The sequence below is a fragment of the Mustelus asterias genome, chromosome 3 (genome assembly GCF_964213995.1).
Source record: "Mustelus asterias chromosome 3, sMusAst1.hap1.1, whole genome shotgun sequence".
NCBI lineage: Eukaryota > Metazoa > Chordata > Chondrichthyes > Carcharhiniformes > Triakidae > Mustelus > Mustelus asterias.
Window position 1 is genome coordinate 142,705,939 of NC_135803.1, and position 19,237 is coordinate 142,725,175.

General features: G+C 46.7%; 1 protein-coding gene across 1 annotated transcript in view; it reads right to left on the bottom strand.

Moving 5' to 3' along the window:
- The window catches only part of LOC144485102 (uncharacterized), a 95,066-nt gene that overhangs the window by 35,458 nt on the left and 40,371 nt on the right, over positions 1-19,237 (bottom strand). The window contains exons 2-3 of the mRNA XM_078203376.1: positions 2,739-4,695; positions 729-818 (exon numbers count right to left, since the gene is read on the bottom strand). Coding sequence (XP_078059502.1) covers positions 729-818; positions 2,739-4,620 — 1,972 coding nt within the window. The 5' untranslated portion in view covers positions 4,621-4,695. The remainder of the gene's footprint in view (positions 1-728; positions 819-2,738; positions 4,696-19,237) is intronic.

The window sequence follows — 19,237 nt, forward strand, 5'->3', positions numbered from 1 at the left end:
GGAGATGGGTGTCACTCGCTGGGCAGCATTTATTGCCCATCCCTAGTTGCCCAGGGGCAGTTGAGAGTCAACCACATTGCTGTGGCTCTGGAGTCACAGGTAGGCCAGACCGGGTAAGGACGACAGATTTCCTTCCTTGAAGGACATTAGTGATCAGATGGGTTTTTCCAACAATCGACAATGGTTTCATGGTCATCAGTAGCTTCTTAATTCCAGATGTTTTTCATTGAATTCAAATTTCACCATCTGCCGTGGCGGGATTCGAACCCGGGTTCCCAGAACATTAACTGAGTTTCTGGATTAATTGTCTAGTGATAATACCACTAGGCCATCACCATCCCTTCATACCACCTTCAAGCAACACCCCCACACACCTTCATACCCCCTCCCAGCTTAACCCTCCATCCTCAAGACCATTCTCTCCCAATTACTCCTATACCTCCCTCTCCCCACTCCTGCACCCTCCCTTCACTATCGCTGTTTTGAAATACGATACGCCAGTAAAGTGAGTAATAAGGTAAGTGTGTGTATCAGTATTTGTTTTCAATGCAAGCAGTTATTCAATAATGAGGGTGTCACTCTTGATGGAAGGGTGTGTCCGAAGGTCTGTAATTATAAAGTACAGCTTCTCAAAATCCTTCATCCTATTTCAGACACAGTGAGCAGGTTTGCCAGTGAAACGTGTAAAGCTTGGTTTGTGCTGCACCAATTAAGAGACAAATTCTCACCTGATTGGCTGCCCGTTGTTGTTGTCTGGACATTCTGATGGATCCCAGGCTTCCCAGTAACCCGTGGAGTTGTCCTCGCAGTTACAGAGCCTTGAAAGAGACGTGGAACATCTGGTTTATCAAGATGTGTGCAACACGCAGATTACAGGCGAGACTAAATAAAACTAACCAGAACTGATAGAGCGGTGCACTTGGCTCATCTGGATGTTATTTAATGTGTGGCCTCTTTTTATAATATATTCCTAAAACAGGATTCAGGAATCTTTAATATTCTCTAAAACATAAAGACCAGCTTCTGCTAACCAGCAATATGAAATATGTGCTTGGATACCCTTGTGAGACACAGCTGGATTAGTGGGCGAGTGGAGAGGTTCCCTCTGCCAGCTAAGAAATGATTCATGGGTGTTTGGTTCTGTCTAACTGAGGGGATTGGATTGGGGAAAACATATCGACCCTGTAACTGAGGAGACATGATTAGTGAGTGCCGGCAGACCCCTTTGATCGGGGCTAGACCACAAATGTGTGTGTGTGTGTGTGTGGGTAGATGCATCGCAATAAGGGGACACGCTTATTGAGTGGCATCCTGCCATTCCTGTTCCTGCTCTGCCCAAGACCGCAAGAAACCACAAACGGTCGTGAACGAAGCCCATTCATCACTCAAACCAGCCTCCACCCACTGACTCTGTCTACACTTCCCGCTGCCTTGGAAAAGCAGCCAGCATAATCAAGGACCCCACGCCCCCCAGACATACTCTCTTCCACCTTCTTCCATTGGGAAAAAGATACAAAAGTCTGAGATCATGTATCTACCAAGTCCAAAACAGCTTCTTCCCTGTTGCCATCAGACTTTTGAATGGACCTACCGCACATTAAGTTGATCTTTTTCCATACCCTAACTATGATTGTAACACTACATTCTGCACTCCCTCCTTTCCTTCTCTATGTATGCTTTGTATGTATGTATACAGTATGCTTTGTATAGCATGCAAGAAACAATACTTTTCACTGTATCCCAATACATGTGACAATAATAAATCAAATCAAATCAAAATGTGTGCAGATGACTCACAAAGAGACAAAATTTATGTTTATCGTCACTTCCAAGTGAGGAGACAAAATTAGCGTGTGCATAAATTCCCTCTACAAGGAAACAGGATGAACAAGTTTGTGTGAGTTGCCCCCAGTTAAGGAGACAGGGTTAACAAGCGTATTTATATATATAGATCCTTCCATTCTAAAACAAAGAGAACTGGCTGAGCAAGTGGTTTCTATAAAGTGTGTGTGTGCGTGTGTGTAAGTTAAGTTTAATTTTATTTATTAGTGTGACAAGTAGGCTTACACTAACACTGCAATGAAGATACTGTGAAAATCCCCTAGTCGCCTGTTCGGGTACACTGAGGGAGAATTTAGCATGGCCAATGCATCTAACCACCTAACTCGAAATGTCAGCTCTTTTCTCTCCTGACAGATGCTGCCAGACCTGCTGAGATTATCCTGCATTTTCTCTCTTTGAGCACCTAACCAGCACGTCTTTCGGACTATGGGAGGAAACTGGGGCACCCGGAGGAAACGCACGCAGACTATGTGCGTGCGTGCATGTGTGCATATGTGTGTTGCTTGCATGAGTATGTGTGCATGCATGCATATGTGCGTGTGCATGTGCGTGTGCGTGTATGAAATCCCTTCAAGACAATGCTGGCAGGAATTGAGGAGGACAGGCCCACCTAAACTCCTGTCCTCTTTTCACCCCCAGCCACACCCTTCTATTGAATTGGGGCCAGTGACTTTATGAAGGCTCAGTTAACATCTGCATACCCCACATTCCCCCGGGCCGGATGAGTACAGACCACCTGAGTGCTGAGAAAAATCTTTCCATGTTAACAGTTCTGGCCTCCACGGCCAGCTGGAGATACCACATCAATGAACACAGCCCACTCAGACAGAATAAATCAAATCATCCCATTCGCATTCGCAACACATGGCCACAAATAGAATCAGACAGAACCTCACCTGTTCCATTTGATGTCTCTGTCTGAAATACTTTGGTGGGATGGGTTGTGGGAGAGAGGGGTTTCAATGTGGTCTGTGGCACACTCAGATTGGTCGTTGTCCATTTGGCCCCAGTTCCTTCCTGGGTTGAAGGTTGCCGGGTCACGGAATTGTCTGTTTTGTTTAAAACTCTTGCTGACAGCCGTTGAGGTAGTACTGTAGGTTTCGTCTGCAGCATTGCCATGTAAGTGGCGCTCAGTGTGTGCTCAGCTCTCAACGTTCTAGCAGATGCAAGAATCGAGTTGACCTCTGCCGATGTCATGCGTCTCCGTGCGGTTAATGCCAAGAAGTAAGTCGAAGTGTCTGCTCTTGGTGGCTCGGTTGATGTCACTCCCTTTCTGCCGCCTCTCACGGTCAGGTGCTGGAACCTTGCTGTTGGAGAAATGGTGACCTTTTCTGTGGGAGGTACGGCCCTCGCTGTAAAACCTCCATCAAGATCAGACAGTGGAACACCGAGGAGTCGGGCATCTTGCAGCACCTTAATGACTGTGGTCATGTTATTTACTGGGTTGGTGTAGATGTCATATCCGTGTTCTGAGCTAGAGTACGAGTATGTGGTTTGATAGGCAGACAGGGACTTGCCGCTGTCATACGGTGGGGTTCTATGCCGCTGTATCATAGTTGCGCTGTCGACAGCACCTAGCGGCCTCCCGCTCGGCTTAGCTTGATCAGTCACTTGCCACTTCAGCCCAGATCCCAGCTGCTCAGTAGCAGAGGAGGTGGGCAAATTCAGAACATGTGTTGCAACATTCACAGTGTGTTGCTGATTGTATTGGCTGTTGGTTGTTGCAGAGCCAATCGTGTACAGTAAATCCATCTGATTGTCCAGCACTGGATCACCAACACTGGGCTGGCCAACCATGACTGAGCTTTCTCTTGTCATTGGAAAATAATTAGATGTGGTGATCAATGGTGAAGCAGATTGCACTGGCGCAGGAGTCATGTGACTCTCACCTGGCCCATTTTGTACCAAGGCTTCCTCCATTCTTGTGAGGGAAGAGTCAGTAACTGATGGAGACAATCCTTGACTGGGTTCCCCTATAAACTGCACAACAGCCTCCTCCTTTCCAGTTGACTGATATGAACCAGTGACTGAAGGTTGTTCTCGCATGTCTGAATGACTTGGAGCTGTTGTTGGAGTGACGTTTCCAAGGGCGACCAACGGCCCAGCCGTCACCTGCATTGTCTCAGCTTGAGCTGGAATTGCGTGGCGAGTAGTGACCTCAAAAACTGGAGAATCACTCGGAGATGCCGCTGACTGCCCTTGCAGGAAAGTGTCGTCATCCACAATTATGCCATCTTGAGAATTGATGGAGCCTCGAGGCATCTGGATTGTTCGATAATCTGGAGCACTTTCGAATGGACTCGCCAAGGAGTGATCAGTGCTGCCATTCACCTGAGCAGATGTGGCCAATGGAATGGATGTGTTTCCTAAAATAAACTGTTCCGATTCAAAAATGTCCTTGTCAGATTCTTCAACGTCAAAATCATCCTCGCTATCTGCATCCTCACCGTCTCCACTGAAATAAAAAGCATTTTCTCTCTGTGTCACACTCTGGTGCCAAGAGGACCAGCTGGAGTGGGTGGGCAAGACCAGTTTGGCTTGAGTTGGGTTCTTGTTGGATATCTCAAGCTTAGGCTGGGGGGAGAGGGTGGAAGAGCCACTTGGAGGGACTGCATTCAAGCCACGGTCAACTTCAGAGGAGTTCATTTTGCTTGACAGCTTGTGGTGTATTGAAGTGTTATTGGCTGATTCTTTGGCAGAAGGTGAAGTCATAGCTTGAGCGATACCAGAATAGATGAGAAGAAGCCCCCAGGCCCACAACACATCTCGGTGCTCCATCAGCACATGAACCGTGCAACTCTGTTCCCTTCAAGTTTCAAATATTCATTTCTTTGAAGTGAAATTCTCTGGTCTCTGAAATCAAAGAGATCTGAATTAAGGTTTGGGATTACTTAAAACATGGTAATTTTTATTCATGACCAACATACTCATTATACGTCTGGATCAACATTAATAAATACCAGAGTTTAAGAGGTCACTCAATTTTGGAACAGCTATAAATATCCACAAAATGGTTCCATTTTCTGGACCTTTCACCTGGAAATGGATTTTGTGACTGTTCATAGAATTGTAGAATTCCCACTGTGCAGAAGAAGGCCATTCGGCCCATTGGGTCTGCACCAATACGCTGACAAATTATCTTATCCAGGCCCTCTCCCCGCTCTATCCCCATAACCCCACACATTTACCATCTATCTAACTTGGGACACTACGGGGCAATTTAGCATGGCCAATGCACCTAACTAGCACTTCTCTTGGACTGTGGGAGGAAACCGGAGCACCCGGAGGAAACCCACGCAGACGTGGGGAGAATGTGCAAACTGCTCTGACAGTACAGCACTCCTTCAGTACTGCAATGAAGTATCTGCCAAGACTTTTGTGTTCAAGTATCTTGGTGCGGTCTACATGTGACAACAGCAATATGGTTGGTTCTTAAGCCATTCAGATGTAGGGCAATTGGGGATAAGCAAGAAATGTTACCTTACCATTGTTGCTAACGTGCTAAAACCAGGATGTGTTGATGGGGGTATATTTTTAAGTGTTACTTTATCTCAGACAGCAATTACTAACAAATATTGTTAGTAATGGGGGGGTGGAACAGATAATGGGAACTTTATTCTGAGTCAGTGGTAGTGACGTAACACTTTATTTCGGGTGTGTTCTACTTAGAAACACAAAGAAAGCGCTGAACCAAGAGATAGTGTGTAGACACACCCAAATGTTGATAATGGAAGCATTGACCTTTGAATCTCCATTCAGGCAGAACGAAAAATATTTGCAGTTGAAAAATAAGCTTATCAGCCTCCTTTTATTCCTTGACTTTTAAAACCTGATGTGTACATAACATTTCACACAGCCCCGATCACACAATCACATCCACCATCCTTCGACCGTGAAGGTGGCTCCCTCTAAAGACCACTTCCCACTTCATTCATCGACTGAGAGGCCTGGGCTTAAACAGTGCAGCAATATGGACTGTTTTCTGTTGTCTCTGCTTTGTAGGTGTTCCCTCTCCCATCTCATCAATATTAATAATAATCGGTTAAATCGTTCACCTAATTTGGTTTCCATCCAGCATACGTATAGTGAAGACCGCACTGGACAAAATATACACCACCACAAAGAGCCTCGAGACGAAACATCCCGAGGCCTTATTCATCGTGGCCGGGACTTCAATCAGGCCAAGATCAAGAGCGTACTAGCAAGACACCACAAACACATCTCCTGTTCCACCAGAGGCCCAAACATCCTATACCACCTCTACACAAATAGCAAACACGCCTACCGCTCTATCGCACTTTGACAAATCCGACCACAAGACTGTGCTCCTGCTCCCGGCTTACAAGCGAAAACTGAAATGGGAGAATCTGTCAAAGAAAGTTGTGCAATGTTGGTCTGAGGAATCGGATGATTTCCTGTGGGACGGCTTAAAGTCAGTGGACTGGTCAGTATTTAAAAACTCTGCGACCAGCCTGAATGAGTACGCCGCTACAGTAACTGACTTCATTAGTAAGTGTGTAGAAGACTGTGTGCCAAAGAAGCAAATCCGCGTGTTCCCCAACCGGAAACCATGGATGAACAGGGATATCCACTGCTTGTTGAATCCAGGTCTGAGGCGTTCAAGTCAGGCGACCCTGGTCTATAGAAGAAAGCCAGATATGGTCTAAGGAGATCCATCAAAGATGCCAAAAGACAGTATCGGGACCAAGCTAGAGTCCCAAGCTAGCCACACTGACCCCCACCGGCTATCACAAGATCTGCAAGACATAACAGGCTACAAGATGAAGGCTTGTAAAATCGCCGGCACCAATGCACCCCTCCCTGATGAGCTCAATGCATTCTATGCCCGTTTTAAGCTAGAGATCAGCGAGAGCATGCCCTCCACCCTGGGAGCCTTGGATGAAGCTGTATCTGGGGTCACCACTGCAGATGTCAGAGCAGCTTTCTCGAAGGTGAACCCATGGAAAGCGACTGGCCGGGATGGGGTACCCAGACGAGCACTCAGATCCTGCATGGATCAGCTGGCTGGGGTATTCACAGACATCTTCAACCTCTCTTTACAACAATCTGAGGTCCCTATCTGCTTCAAGAAGATGACCATCATCCCAGTACCATAGAAAAACCAAGCAGCGTGCCTTAATGACTATTGTCTGGTGGCTCTGACATCCATCATTATGAAGTGCTTCGAAAGGTTAGTCATGGCACGAATCAATTCCAGCCTCCCGGACTGCCTGGATCCACTACAGTTTGCCTACCGCCACAACAGGTCCACAGCAGACATCATCTCCCTGGCCCTACACTCAACCCTGGAACACCTAGATAATAAAGACACCTATGTCTGACTCCTATTTAACGAATACAGCTCAGCCTTCAACATCATTATTCCTACGAAATTCATCTTCAAACTCTGTGGCCTGGGGCTCAGCTCCTCCCTCTGCGACTGGATCCTGAACTTCCTAACCCACAGACCACAATCAGTAAGGATAGGCAACAACACCTCCTCCACGATAATCCTCAACACCGGTGCCCCACAAGGCTGTGTTCTCAGCCCCCTGCTATACTCCTTATACACCTATGACTGTGTGGCCAAAGACCCCTCCAACTCGATTTTCAAGTTTGCTGACGACACCACCGTAGTGGGTCGGATCTCAAACAATGATGAGACAGAGTACAGGAATGAGATAAAGAATCTGGTGAACTGGTGCATCAACAATAATCTCTCCCTCAATGTCAACAAAACGAAGGAGATTGTCATTGACTTCAGGAAGCGTAGTGGAGGGCAGGCCCCTGTCTACATCAATGGGGACGAAGTAGAAATGGTCGAGAGCTTCAAGTTTTTATGTGTCCAGATCACCAACAATCTGTCCTGGTCCCCCCATGCCGACACTATAGTTAAGAAAGCCCATCAACGCCTCTACTTTCTCAGAAGACGAAGGAAATTTGGCATGTCAGCTACAACTCTCACCAACTTTTACAGATGCACCATAGAAAGCATTCTTTCTGGTTGTGTCACAGCTTGGTATGGCTCCTGCTCTGCCCAAGACCGCAAGAAACTACAAAGGGTCGTGAACGAAGCCCAATCCATCACTCAAACCAGCCTCCCACCCATTGACACTGTCAATACTTCCAATTGCTTTGGAAAAGCAGCCAGCATAATTAAGGACCCCACGCACCCCGGGCATTCTCTCTTCCACCTTCTTCCGTCGGGAAAAAGATACGTCTGAGGACACGTACCAACCAACTCAAGAACAGCTTCTTCCTTACTGCCATCAGACTTTTGAATGGACCTACCTCGCATTAAGTTGATCTTTCTCTACACCCTAGCTATGACTGTAACACTACATTCTAAACTCTCTCATTTCCTTCTCTATGAATGGTATGTTTTGTCTGTATAGCACACAAGAAGCAATACTTTTCACTGTATGTTAATACATGTGACAATAAATCAAATCAAATCAAACATGGCTTCCTTGACCTTATTACTTATAACGTTCAAAGAGCCAGTTTGGGCACAATGGGTAGAATGGCCTCCTTCTATGCTCTCTGAGCTTTGTTTACATTTGAAGTAAGTGGTAAATACCAGGAATCGACGTTCTACAATGGCGATAGAAGCAGAGATGATGTAATATTGGATGGGCACTTCAGGGAAATAAATCTAAAGGGATATGGAGAGAGAACAGGGCAATGGTTTGGTGTACACAGAGCTGACATGGACTCCAATGGGCTGAATGGCCCCATTCCCAATCCTAATGCCTGTCTGATCTAAAGAGAGCAATTTCAGCTGTTCCAATCTCTCCAAATCACTGAAGTCCCTCATCCCTGGAGCCATTCTCATAAATCTCCTCTGCACCCTCTCGAAGAACTTCACATCTTTCCTAAAGTTTGAGGCCCATATATAGGGTTCCATTTTAGAGGGATAGAATTGAACAGCAGGGAGGTTCTGTTCAACTTGTTTGGAACCATGGCTAGACTACACTGGGAGCACTGTCAACATTAGTGATCTCCATTTAGAAAAATAAAATAGAGGCACTGGAGAAGGAGCAACAAAGATTCACAAGAATAATCCCAGAACTGAGAGCATTTGACCCTCAGGAAAGGCTGGGGCTGCTTTTCTGTAGAAAAGAGAAGATTGAAGGATGACCTGATGGAAGTCTTTAAGATTACGAAAGGGTTCAATAATCCGATAGGGATTTCAATGAGAAACCTCTTCACCCAGAGAGTGGTGAGAATGTGGAACTCACTACCACAGCGAGTGGTTGAGGTGAATAGCATGGATACACTGAAGGGGAAGCTAGATACATACATGAGGGAGAAAGGAATAGAAGGATATGCTGATGGGGGGAGGTGAAGAGAGGTGGGTGGAGGCTCATAGGGAGCATAAATACTGACTTAGACCAACTGAACTGACTGACCTGGCCCTGTGCTGTAGACTCAATGGAACAGAGACAAATGTATTTATTTCAGATCTACCTGTAGTGATAGGAAAAGCACTATTTACTATCCAGGATAAAATAAATGTTCTTCATTGACTTTTATGGATCATTCCAGTGGAAATGTGCTCTCCCAGGCTCAAAGAGCATCAACCCACTGGAAGCAAAGTCGTGAGACTGGCCAGTCCAGCTGAAAGAAGCCCTCTGACCCTCCCACTTCACCAACTGTCGGAATGAACATGGTTCAGTCCTGAATGTGCCAGGATAACACCTTTTTCCTTGGTAAATGCTGAAGCAGGGTATTTATTTAATACCTCAGCTATTCCTGTTGCGTACATTCCCATTTTTGGTCACAAATTGTCATGTTACCATTCACATGCCTTTAAAAGACTTTGGGATTCTCTTTTATGTTGGTTGCCAGCTTCTTTTCACACTCCCTCTTTGCTTTTCTTGTTTGATTTTTACTTCCCCTCTAAATCTGTTATTTGCAGGGGTGGCACAGTGTGGTTAACACTGCCACCTCACAGCACCAGGGATCTGGGTTCGATTCCTGGCTTGGGTCACTGTCTGTGTGGAGTTTGCACATTCTCCCCGTGTCTGCGTGCGTTTCCTCCGGGTGCTCCGGTTTCCTCCCACAGTCCAAAAGATGTGCTGGTTAGATGCATTGACTGCACTAAATTCTCCCTCAGTGTACCCAAACAGGTGCCAGAGTGTGGTGACTAGGGGATTTTCACAGTAACTTCATTGCTGTGTTAATGTAAGCCTATTTGTGACAATAGTAAAAAGAATCCTAGCTATGTGAATCTTAGAGTGCGCAGAACACGTAAGAGGAAGTCTGAACATGGGGGATTTTTTGGATAGTTCTGATTACTTCTTTGGACACCAGATTTCCTTCCCTAAAGGACATTAGTGATGGGTTTTTCCGACAATCGACAATGGTTTCATGGTCATCAGTAAATTCTTAATTCCAGATACTTTTTATTGAATTCAAATTCCACCATCTGCCGTGACGGGATTTGAACCCAGGTCCCCAGAACATTACCCAGGGGGTGTTTGTCACTCCCAGATCTGGATCAATACAGTTCCCAACACCTGTCATCTAGGTCCGAAATTCCATTCGCAAGTTCACAATCCTGGATCCACAGACAGCCTCAATCTCATAAATCTGGTGGAGGGATTGTGGGGTTGAGCCAATCAAATAATTTTTGCAAGTTTCTTGCTCTCTCCTAATCTTTTGGACATGAGGTCAGATGAAGGCACAGAAAAGGTGAACTTTGTGGCCTCTGTTGCTACAGCATTGGCTCGGTGGGACTTCCCTGTACGGGACAGGGCAAAGAGCAAAATCAAAGGATGGGTTTTTCCGGCCATGCTCACCTCAAGGCTGGAATATCCCGCCTGAGGTCAACGGACCTTTGCATGATCTGCCTCCGACTCCCCCCCCCCCTCCGCTACGATTACGTGATGGGCGGGACAGGAAAATTCCACTCAGAAAGTTGGTTTACCGATGAACAGATGAGAGAACTTGCGTAAAGTCACAGCTTCCCCCGAGACTTGCTTTGCTTCCTCCAATCCTGCAACAAGCACGGTGGTTAGCACTGCTACCTCACAGTGCCAGGGACCCAGGTTCGATTCCCGGCAGACACAGGGAGAATGTGCAAACTCCACACAGACAGTGACCCAAGATTGCCCACATTTGGCCCATATCCTTCTATACCCATCTTACCCATGTAACTGTCTAAACGCTTTTTAAAAGACAAAATTGTACCCACATCTACTACTGACTCTAGCAGCTTGTTCCAGACACTCAACACCCTCTGAGTGAAAAAATTGCCCCTCTGGACCCTTTTGTATCTCTCCCCTCTCACCTTAAATCTATGCCCTCTAGTTTTAGACTCCCTACCTTTGGGAAAAGATATTGACTATCTAGCTGATCTATACCCCTCATTATTTTATAGACCTCTATAGGATCACCCCTCAGCTTCCTATGCTCCAGAGAAAAAAGTCCCAGTCTATCCAGCCTCTCCTTATAACTAAAAACCATCAAGTCCCGGTAGCATCCTAGTAAATCTCTTCTGCACTCTTTCTAGTTGAATAATATCCTTTCTATAATAGGGTGACCAGAACTGTACACAGTATTCCAAGCGTGGCCTTATCAATGTCTTGTACAACTTCAACAAGACGTCCCAACTCCTGCATTCAATGTTCTGACCAATGAAACCAAGCATGCTGAATGCCTTCTTCACCACTCTGTCCACCTGTGACTCTACTTTCAAGGAGCTATGAACTTGTACCCCTAGATCTCTTTGTTCTGTAACTCTCCCCAACGCCCTACCATTAACTGAGTAAGTCCTGCCCTGGTTCAATCTATCAAAATGCATCATCTCGCATTTATCTAAATTAAACTCCATTTGCCATTTATCAGCCCACTGGCCCAATTGATCAAGATCCCATTGCAATCCAAGATAACCTTCTTCACTGTCCACTATGCCACCAATCTTGGTGTCATCTGCAAACTTACTAACCATGCCTCCTATATTCTCATCCAAATCATTAATATAAATGACAAATAACAGTGGACCCAGCACCGATCCCTGAGGCACGCCACTGGTCACAGGTCTCCAGTTTGAAAATCAACCCTCTACAACCACCTTCTGTCATCAAGCCAATTTTGTATTCATTTAGCTACCTCACCCTGGAACCCGTGAGATTTAACCTTATGCAATGACCTACCATGCTGTACCTTGTCAAAGCCTTGCTAAAGTCCACTTAGACAACATCAACTACACTGCCCTCATCTACTTTCTTGATTACCCCTTCAAAAAACTCAACCAAATTTGTGAGACATGATTTTCCACTCACAAAGCCATGCTGACTGTCCCTAATCAGTCCTTGCGTCCCTAAATACCTGTAGATCCTGTCTCTCAAAATACCTCCAACAACTTACCCACCACAGATGTGAGTGAGGCTCACCGGCCTATAGTTCCCAGGCTTTTCCCTGCAGCCCTTTTTAAACAAAGGCACAACATTTGCCACCCTCGAATCTTCAGGCACCTCACCTGTGACTATCCATGATTCAAATATCTTCTTGGGGACCTGTAATATCCTCCCCAGCCTCCCACAATGTCCTGCGATAACTTCATCAGGTCCCGGGGATTTATCTACCTTGATGTGCTTTAAGAATTCCAGCACCTCCTTCTCTTTAATATGTACACTCCTCAAGACATCACTACTTATTTCCCCAAGTTTCCTAACATCCATACTTTTCTCAACAGTAAATACTGATGAGAAATATTTATTTAGGATCTCACCCATCTCTTGTGGATCCGCACATGGATGACCTTGTTGATCTTTAAGAGGTCCTACCCTAGTTATTCTTTTGCCCTTTATGTATTTATAGAAGCTCTTTGGATTCTCCTTTGCCTTATCTGCCAAAACAATCTCGTGTCCCCTTTTTGTCCTCCTGATTTCTCTCTTAACTCTACTCCTATACCCCCTATACTCTTCAAGGAATTCAATTGATCCCAGCTGCCTGTGCATGTCATGTGCATCCTCCCTCTTCTTGACCAGGGCCTCAACATCCGAGTCATCCAGGGTTCCCTACTTCTACCAGCCTTGCCCATCACTCTAAGAGGAATGTGCTTACCCTGAACCCTGCTTAACGCACTTTTGAAAGCCTCCCACTTACCAGACGTCCCTTTGCCTTCCCACAGACTCCCCCAATTCATTGCAGTGTTAATGTAAGCCTACATGTGACACTAATAAATTAAACTAAAACTTAATCATTCCATTGACATTTAGCTTCTCTAACACAATGTCATTATCTGTCACTTGCTCCTGCAGCTTCCTCTTCACCAGATCCTCTCCCTCACTATCGCTCCCCTTGTCATTTTGTTGTGTTTGTATCGCTATGGTAGAAAGTTCACTCTCTGTAATGATCGCCAAACGCTGACTACATTGAACACTGCAATCCCCAGTTGGTGTGTGCTTATTATACGCTGAAAGTAGATAAATTAAAGTGATCTCAGCTTACATTATATGTTCTCCCTTTACGTAAGGTGTAACAGAGCCATTTCAACAGGAATGAGATAAGTTACAAAGAACTGGAAACTTCATTGTTAGTGAACACAATAAATACCAGATTGGGATACATTTTTAATGTGATCATCAGCTTTAAAACAACAGAACCCACAGAACAATAATATTCTGATGAGGTTTTGACTACCCTATGAGTGACTTAAAGATAGTCAGTGTACAGTTTTATTTGAAACTATGGGGGTGATTCTCCCATCCCACTGCGCTAATTTTTAAGTGCAGCGGACCTGGAGAATCCCATGGCGGGCGATTCGCAGGGTTCGGGTACGCGTTCACACCCCGCTAGAGTCTGCTCCGTGCCGGACATCGGCGGGGAGGTGCAAAGACCATTTAAATGGTCATTTGAGTATAATTTAAATCTGATTAGCGGGGCCCGGGACTGAAGTGGCTAGAAGAGGTACTGCAGCACTGTACCTGAACTTAAGTCCCGGGAACCGCAGTTCTAGTAAGTACCAGGGGTCCCGGGGAGGGGCTGCCTTTGGGTGTCGCAAAGGGGCTGATTGTGCTGTTGGGAGTTGGGCTGGGGCAGTGGGGGGAGGGAGGAGGGGAGAAGAGCTGGAGGTCTTTGATCTGTGAGGGGAGGCACATCAGTCATAGAGTCATAGAGGTTTTAGTCTGAAGGGACCTTCTGATGGAGGGGTCACCACTCCTCCCTCCCCAAGATTGAGAGTGAGAGCTTTTTCTATTTCCCACCCTCTGTCATCAGGCACCCACCAACCTAAAAACTGAGGCTGGATGGGAAAAGGCCCTGATGTGGCTGTTAGGTGGCCACTTAATGGCCATTAAGTTGGGGCATGGGCACGCTTCCTGTCTGAAGCCACGCCTGCCCCATGAAAAATCACGACTGAGTCGGGGTAGGCAAGATCGCAGAGGGAACCTCAACCACCAGTCTCAGAACCTGTGGACGGTGAGTGTAAAATTCTGGCCATTAAACATGGCCATCAAGCATAAAATGGACAGGCAACATTTGTTTTTATAACTGGATAATTAGAGCACAGAAAAGGTTTACCAGGATGTTGCCTGGTATGGAAGGTATTAGTTATGAGGAAAGATTGAATAAACTGAGATTGTTCTCCCTGGAAAGACGGAGGCTGAGGCGTGACCTGATAGAGGTTTATGAAATTATGAGGGGCATAGATAAGGTGAACAGCTGTAAGATTTTTCCCAGGGCAGAAATGACAGGGGGCAGAAGATCAAGGTGAGGGGGGAAAGGTTCAGTAGAGATGTGCGGGGGAAGTTTTTTTACACAGAGAGTGGTGGTGGCCTGGAATGCACTGCCAGGTGAGATGGTTGAGGCAGATACTTTAGCGACATTTAAGACTTATCTGGATAGGCGCTTGAACAGGTGGGGAACAGAGGGATGCAGGCGGTTGGTCTAGATAGGACAACATGATCGGCACAGGCTTGGAGGGCCGAAGGGCCTGTTCCTGTGCTGTACTGTTCTTTGTTCTTTGTTTCCTGTCTGCTCTCTAAACTGGATGTAAAAGATCTCCTGGCACTATTGAAAGAAGGACCAAGGAATTATCACCAGTGTCCTGACCAATAATTATCACTCAATTAACATCTCTTTAAAAGAAATCCAGATTATCCGGTTATTATCTCACTGCCCCAAGGAGCTCGCTGCATGCAAACTGGTTGCCATATTTCCTATATTTACAATTTGGTGCACTTTCACAGTGCAACACAGAATGAAAATCACTTTGGAATGTCCCAAGGTCACGCATAATGCTGAATAAACCCAAATCCTTTTTGCTCTTCCTGACTTTTGGCTTTCCTATTTTCCTTGAGTTCAGATTTTTAAAAAATAAATAAAATTGATTAAATTAGCTGCATCCGTTTTGGGTTAAAAATAAAACAATTAGTTTATCTGCAATGATTACTCATTGGTAGTCAAGGATACAGTTGCGTTGTGCAGATACTAATTTGAAAGTCCCTTTAAGACCATTGCCACATGATATTAATGGGCACAGCATCAATAAGTAGATTATTAAGTCAAATATAGGCTACTCTCAGTGAGAGAAATTCCTCTAGATTGCCATTAATGAAAGGATCATAAGATATAGGAGCAGAATTAGGCCATTCGGCTCACTGAGTCTGCTCTGCCATTCAATCATGGCTGATATGCCATTCTCCCGCCTTTTCCCCATAACTTTGATCCCCTTACCAATCGAGAATCTATCTCTGTCTTAAATACACTCAATGACCCGGCCTCCACAACCTTCTGTGGCAATGAATTCCACAGATTCACCACCCTCTGGCTGAAGAAATTCCTCCTCATGTTAGTTCTATTGGATCGTTCCTTTACTCTGAGGCTGTGCCATTAGCCCCTCCTATTAATGGAAACATCTTCCCCATGTCCAATCTATCCAGGCCTTTCAGAATTCTGTACTTTTCAATGAGATCCCCCCTCATCCTTCTAAACTCCATTGAGTACAGACCCAGAGTCCTCAGTGGCTCCTCATACGTCAAGCTTTTCATTCCTGGGATCATTCTTGTGAACCTCCTCTGGACCCCCTCCAAGGCCAGCACATCCTTCCTTAGATACAGGGCCCAAAATTTCTCACAATATTCCAAATGTGGTCTGACCAGACCCTTATAAAGCCTCAGCAGTATATCCCTGCTTTTGTATTCTCGTCCTCTCAAAATAAACGCCAACATTAAATTTGCGTTGCTAACTACCAACTCAACCTTGGCGTATGCGCAGTAGCCCCGCACTGCCGTCCTCCCGATTGCTGGCCAGCCCTGCGATCCTCGCATCGCCGGTCCTTCGCCCACCTCACGGCCCGATCGCTGGCCCCCTCGACCATTCCTAGGCCAGCCCCGATCTCCAGCCCCCCTCCCCCCGATGTCTCGACTACCCTCCACAGTTCCGACCCCAACCCCCCCTCAAGCAGGCTGACGCGCAGCCCGTCCCAATCATTGGCCTCCGTCTTTCCCCCACCAATCCTGTCTGCAGAATGGCAGTGGGACCCCCCGCTCCCATCGGTTGGCCCACCAGTCCCCATCCACCTCCATCAGGTCCGCTTCCCCCAGGCCTCGTCCTGCCCTCTTGGCACTGCCCCTTTGACACTGCCCCATGCTCAATGGGCAGTGCCAAGGTGCCTCCTGGGCATTTGCACTTTGCCCCTTGGGCAGTGCCAGGGGCCCAGGCTGGCACTGTCAAGGTGCGAAAGCCCAGGGGGCACCTCCCCCACTGCCCGATCCTCTGGGGGGCTTCAATTGCCCTCCCTTTACTCCAGCAGGGTCGGACCACTGGTTCCCCGTAAGTGGGGAGCTACTGTAATCCCCCTGGTGTAAAACACTCTGGCGGGGGCAGAGGGAATGCTAGCGGGTCCAGAGACGTCAGTCCCAGCCCCTAATCACAAATTATATTAAAATGACTATTTAAATGGTCTTGGCGCCTCCCCACCGATTTCCGGCGTGGATATGACGCTGCCAGAAATCCAGTGCTGGGAGACGCTATCGGGGTGGGAATGCATGCGCGAATCCCGCGAATCAGCCGACGCGAGAATCTCCCCTCAATGTCTCGACTGGGCTAACAACTTTCAGAACCTGTCTTACTGTTTGTCGAATCTGGAAGATTTCACACTCTGTACCAATGTCATCAACATCCTTGATAGGCAGTATGGCTTTTGACAGCATGTTGGTGATGTACATCTGCTTCTCCTCCTCCAAATGATACCGCTGCAAACAAAATAACATCATTCGCAACCGCTTTGGAGCAGATAGAAGTGGTTTGAGAAAGATGCTTTGAAGTGGCTTGTGGTCAGACTCTGCCATCACTGTGAATCTCCCAAACAGCCACAGGTTAAAATGCTCACCAGCAAAGGCCGCAGCCAGGCGCTCTCTCTCAATCTGTGCCTAGTGTCGTTCAGTCTGTGCCAACACTCTGGATGCAAAGACAACTGGTTGTCTTTGCTGCATGAGGGTTACTCTAAGCCCTGTTTCACTGGCATCACACTACAGAGTGACTTTGTCATTGACATCACAGTACCTCAGCACTAATTGTTTGACGTGAGTGAAAGATGCTTCTCATAAGATATAGGAGCAGAATTAGGCCATTCGGTCCATCGGGTCTGCTCCGCCATTCAACCTTTTTTAAATTCATTCGTGGGACCATGGGTGTCGCTGGCTGGCCAGCATTTATTGCCCATCCCTAGTTGCCCTTGAGAAGGTGGTGGTGAGCTGCCTTCTTGAATCGCTGCAGTCTATGTTCTGTGGGTTGACCCACAATGCCGTTAGGGAGGGAATTCCAGGATTTTGACCCATGGCTGATAAGTTTCTCAACCCCATTCTCCCGCCCGCCTTTTCCCCATAACCTTTGATCCCCTTACCAATCAAGAACCTATCTGTCTCTGTCTCAAATACACTCAATGACCTGGCCTCCGCAGACTTCTGCGGCAATGAATTCCATAGATTCACCACCCTCTAGATGAAGAAATTCCTCCCCGTCTTGGCTCCAAAGGGTTGTCCCTTTACTCTGAGGCTGTGCCCTTGGATCCTAGTCTCTCCAACTAATGGAAACATCTTCCCCACGTCCACTCTATCCAGGCCTTTGAGTATTCTGTAAGTTTCAATGAGATCCCCCCTCATCCTTCTAAACTCCATCGAGTTCAGACCCAGAGTCCTCAAACACTCCTCATACGTCAAGCTTTTCATTCCTGGGATCATTCTCGTGAACCTCCTCTGGACCCTCTCCAAGGCCAGCACATCCTTCCTTGGATACGGGGCCCAAAATTGCTCACAATACTCCAAATGTAGTCTGACCAGAGCCTTCTAAAACCTCAGCAGTGCACACCTGTTTTTGTATTCTCGTCCTCTCGAAATGAATTCTAACATTGCATTTGCCTCCATAACGACCAACTCAACCTGCAAGTTAACCTGAAGAGAATCCTGAACTAGGACTTCCAAGTCCCTTTGCGCTTCCAATTTCTGAATTCTCTCCCCATTTAGTCTACACCGCTATTCTTCCCACCAAAGTGCATAACCTCACACTTTCCCACATTGTATTCCATCTGCCACTTCTTTGCCCACTCTCCTAATCTGTCCAAGTCCTCCTGCAGACCTCCCAGCCTCCTCAATTCTACCTGTTCCTCCACCTATCTTTGTATCATCTGCAAACTTAGCCACATCGCACTCAGTTCCTCATCTAGATCACTGATGTATAAAGTGAAAAGTTGTGGTCTCAACCACAATTTTGGTGCGGCAAGACGGCACAGTAGTTAGCACTGCTGCTTCACAGTGCCAGGGACCCAGGTTCAATTCCGGTCTTGGGTCTCTGTCTGTGTGGAGTTTGCACATTCTCCCCGTGTCTGCGTGGGTTTCCTCCGACTGCCCCACACTCCAAAGATGTGCAGGTTAGGTGGATCGGCCATGCTAAATTGCCCCTTAGCGTAAGGGGGATTAACAAGGTAAATATGTGGGATTATGTTTATTTATTAGTGTCACAAGTAGGCTGACATTAACACTGCAATGAGGTTACTATGAAAATCCCCTAGTCGCCACACTCCGGCGCCTGTTCGGGAACACTGAGGGAGAACTTAGCATGGCCAATGCACCTAACCAACACGTCATTTGGACTGTGGGAGGAAACCTGAGCACCCGGAGGAAACCCATGCAAACATGGGGAGAACGCGCAGACTACGCACAGTCAGTGATCCAAGCCGGGAATCAAACCCGGGTCCCTGGCCCTGTGAGGCAGCAGTGCTAACCACTGTGCTACCATGACGCCCTATGGGGATAGGCCTGGGTGGGATTGTTGTTGGTGCAGGCTGAATGGGCTGAAAGGTCTTCTTCTGCACTGTAGGGATTCTATAAACACTGACCCCTGCGAACTCCACTAGTCAATGTGGGTGGTTATGTTAATGAGAAAA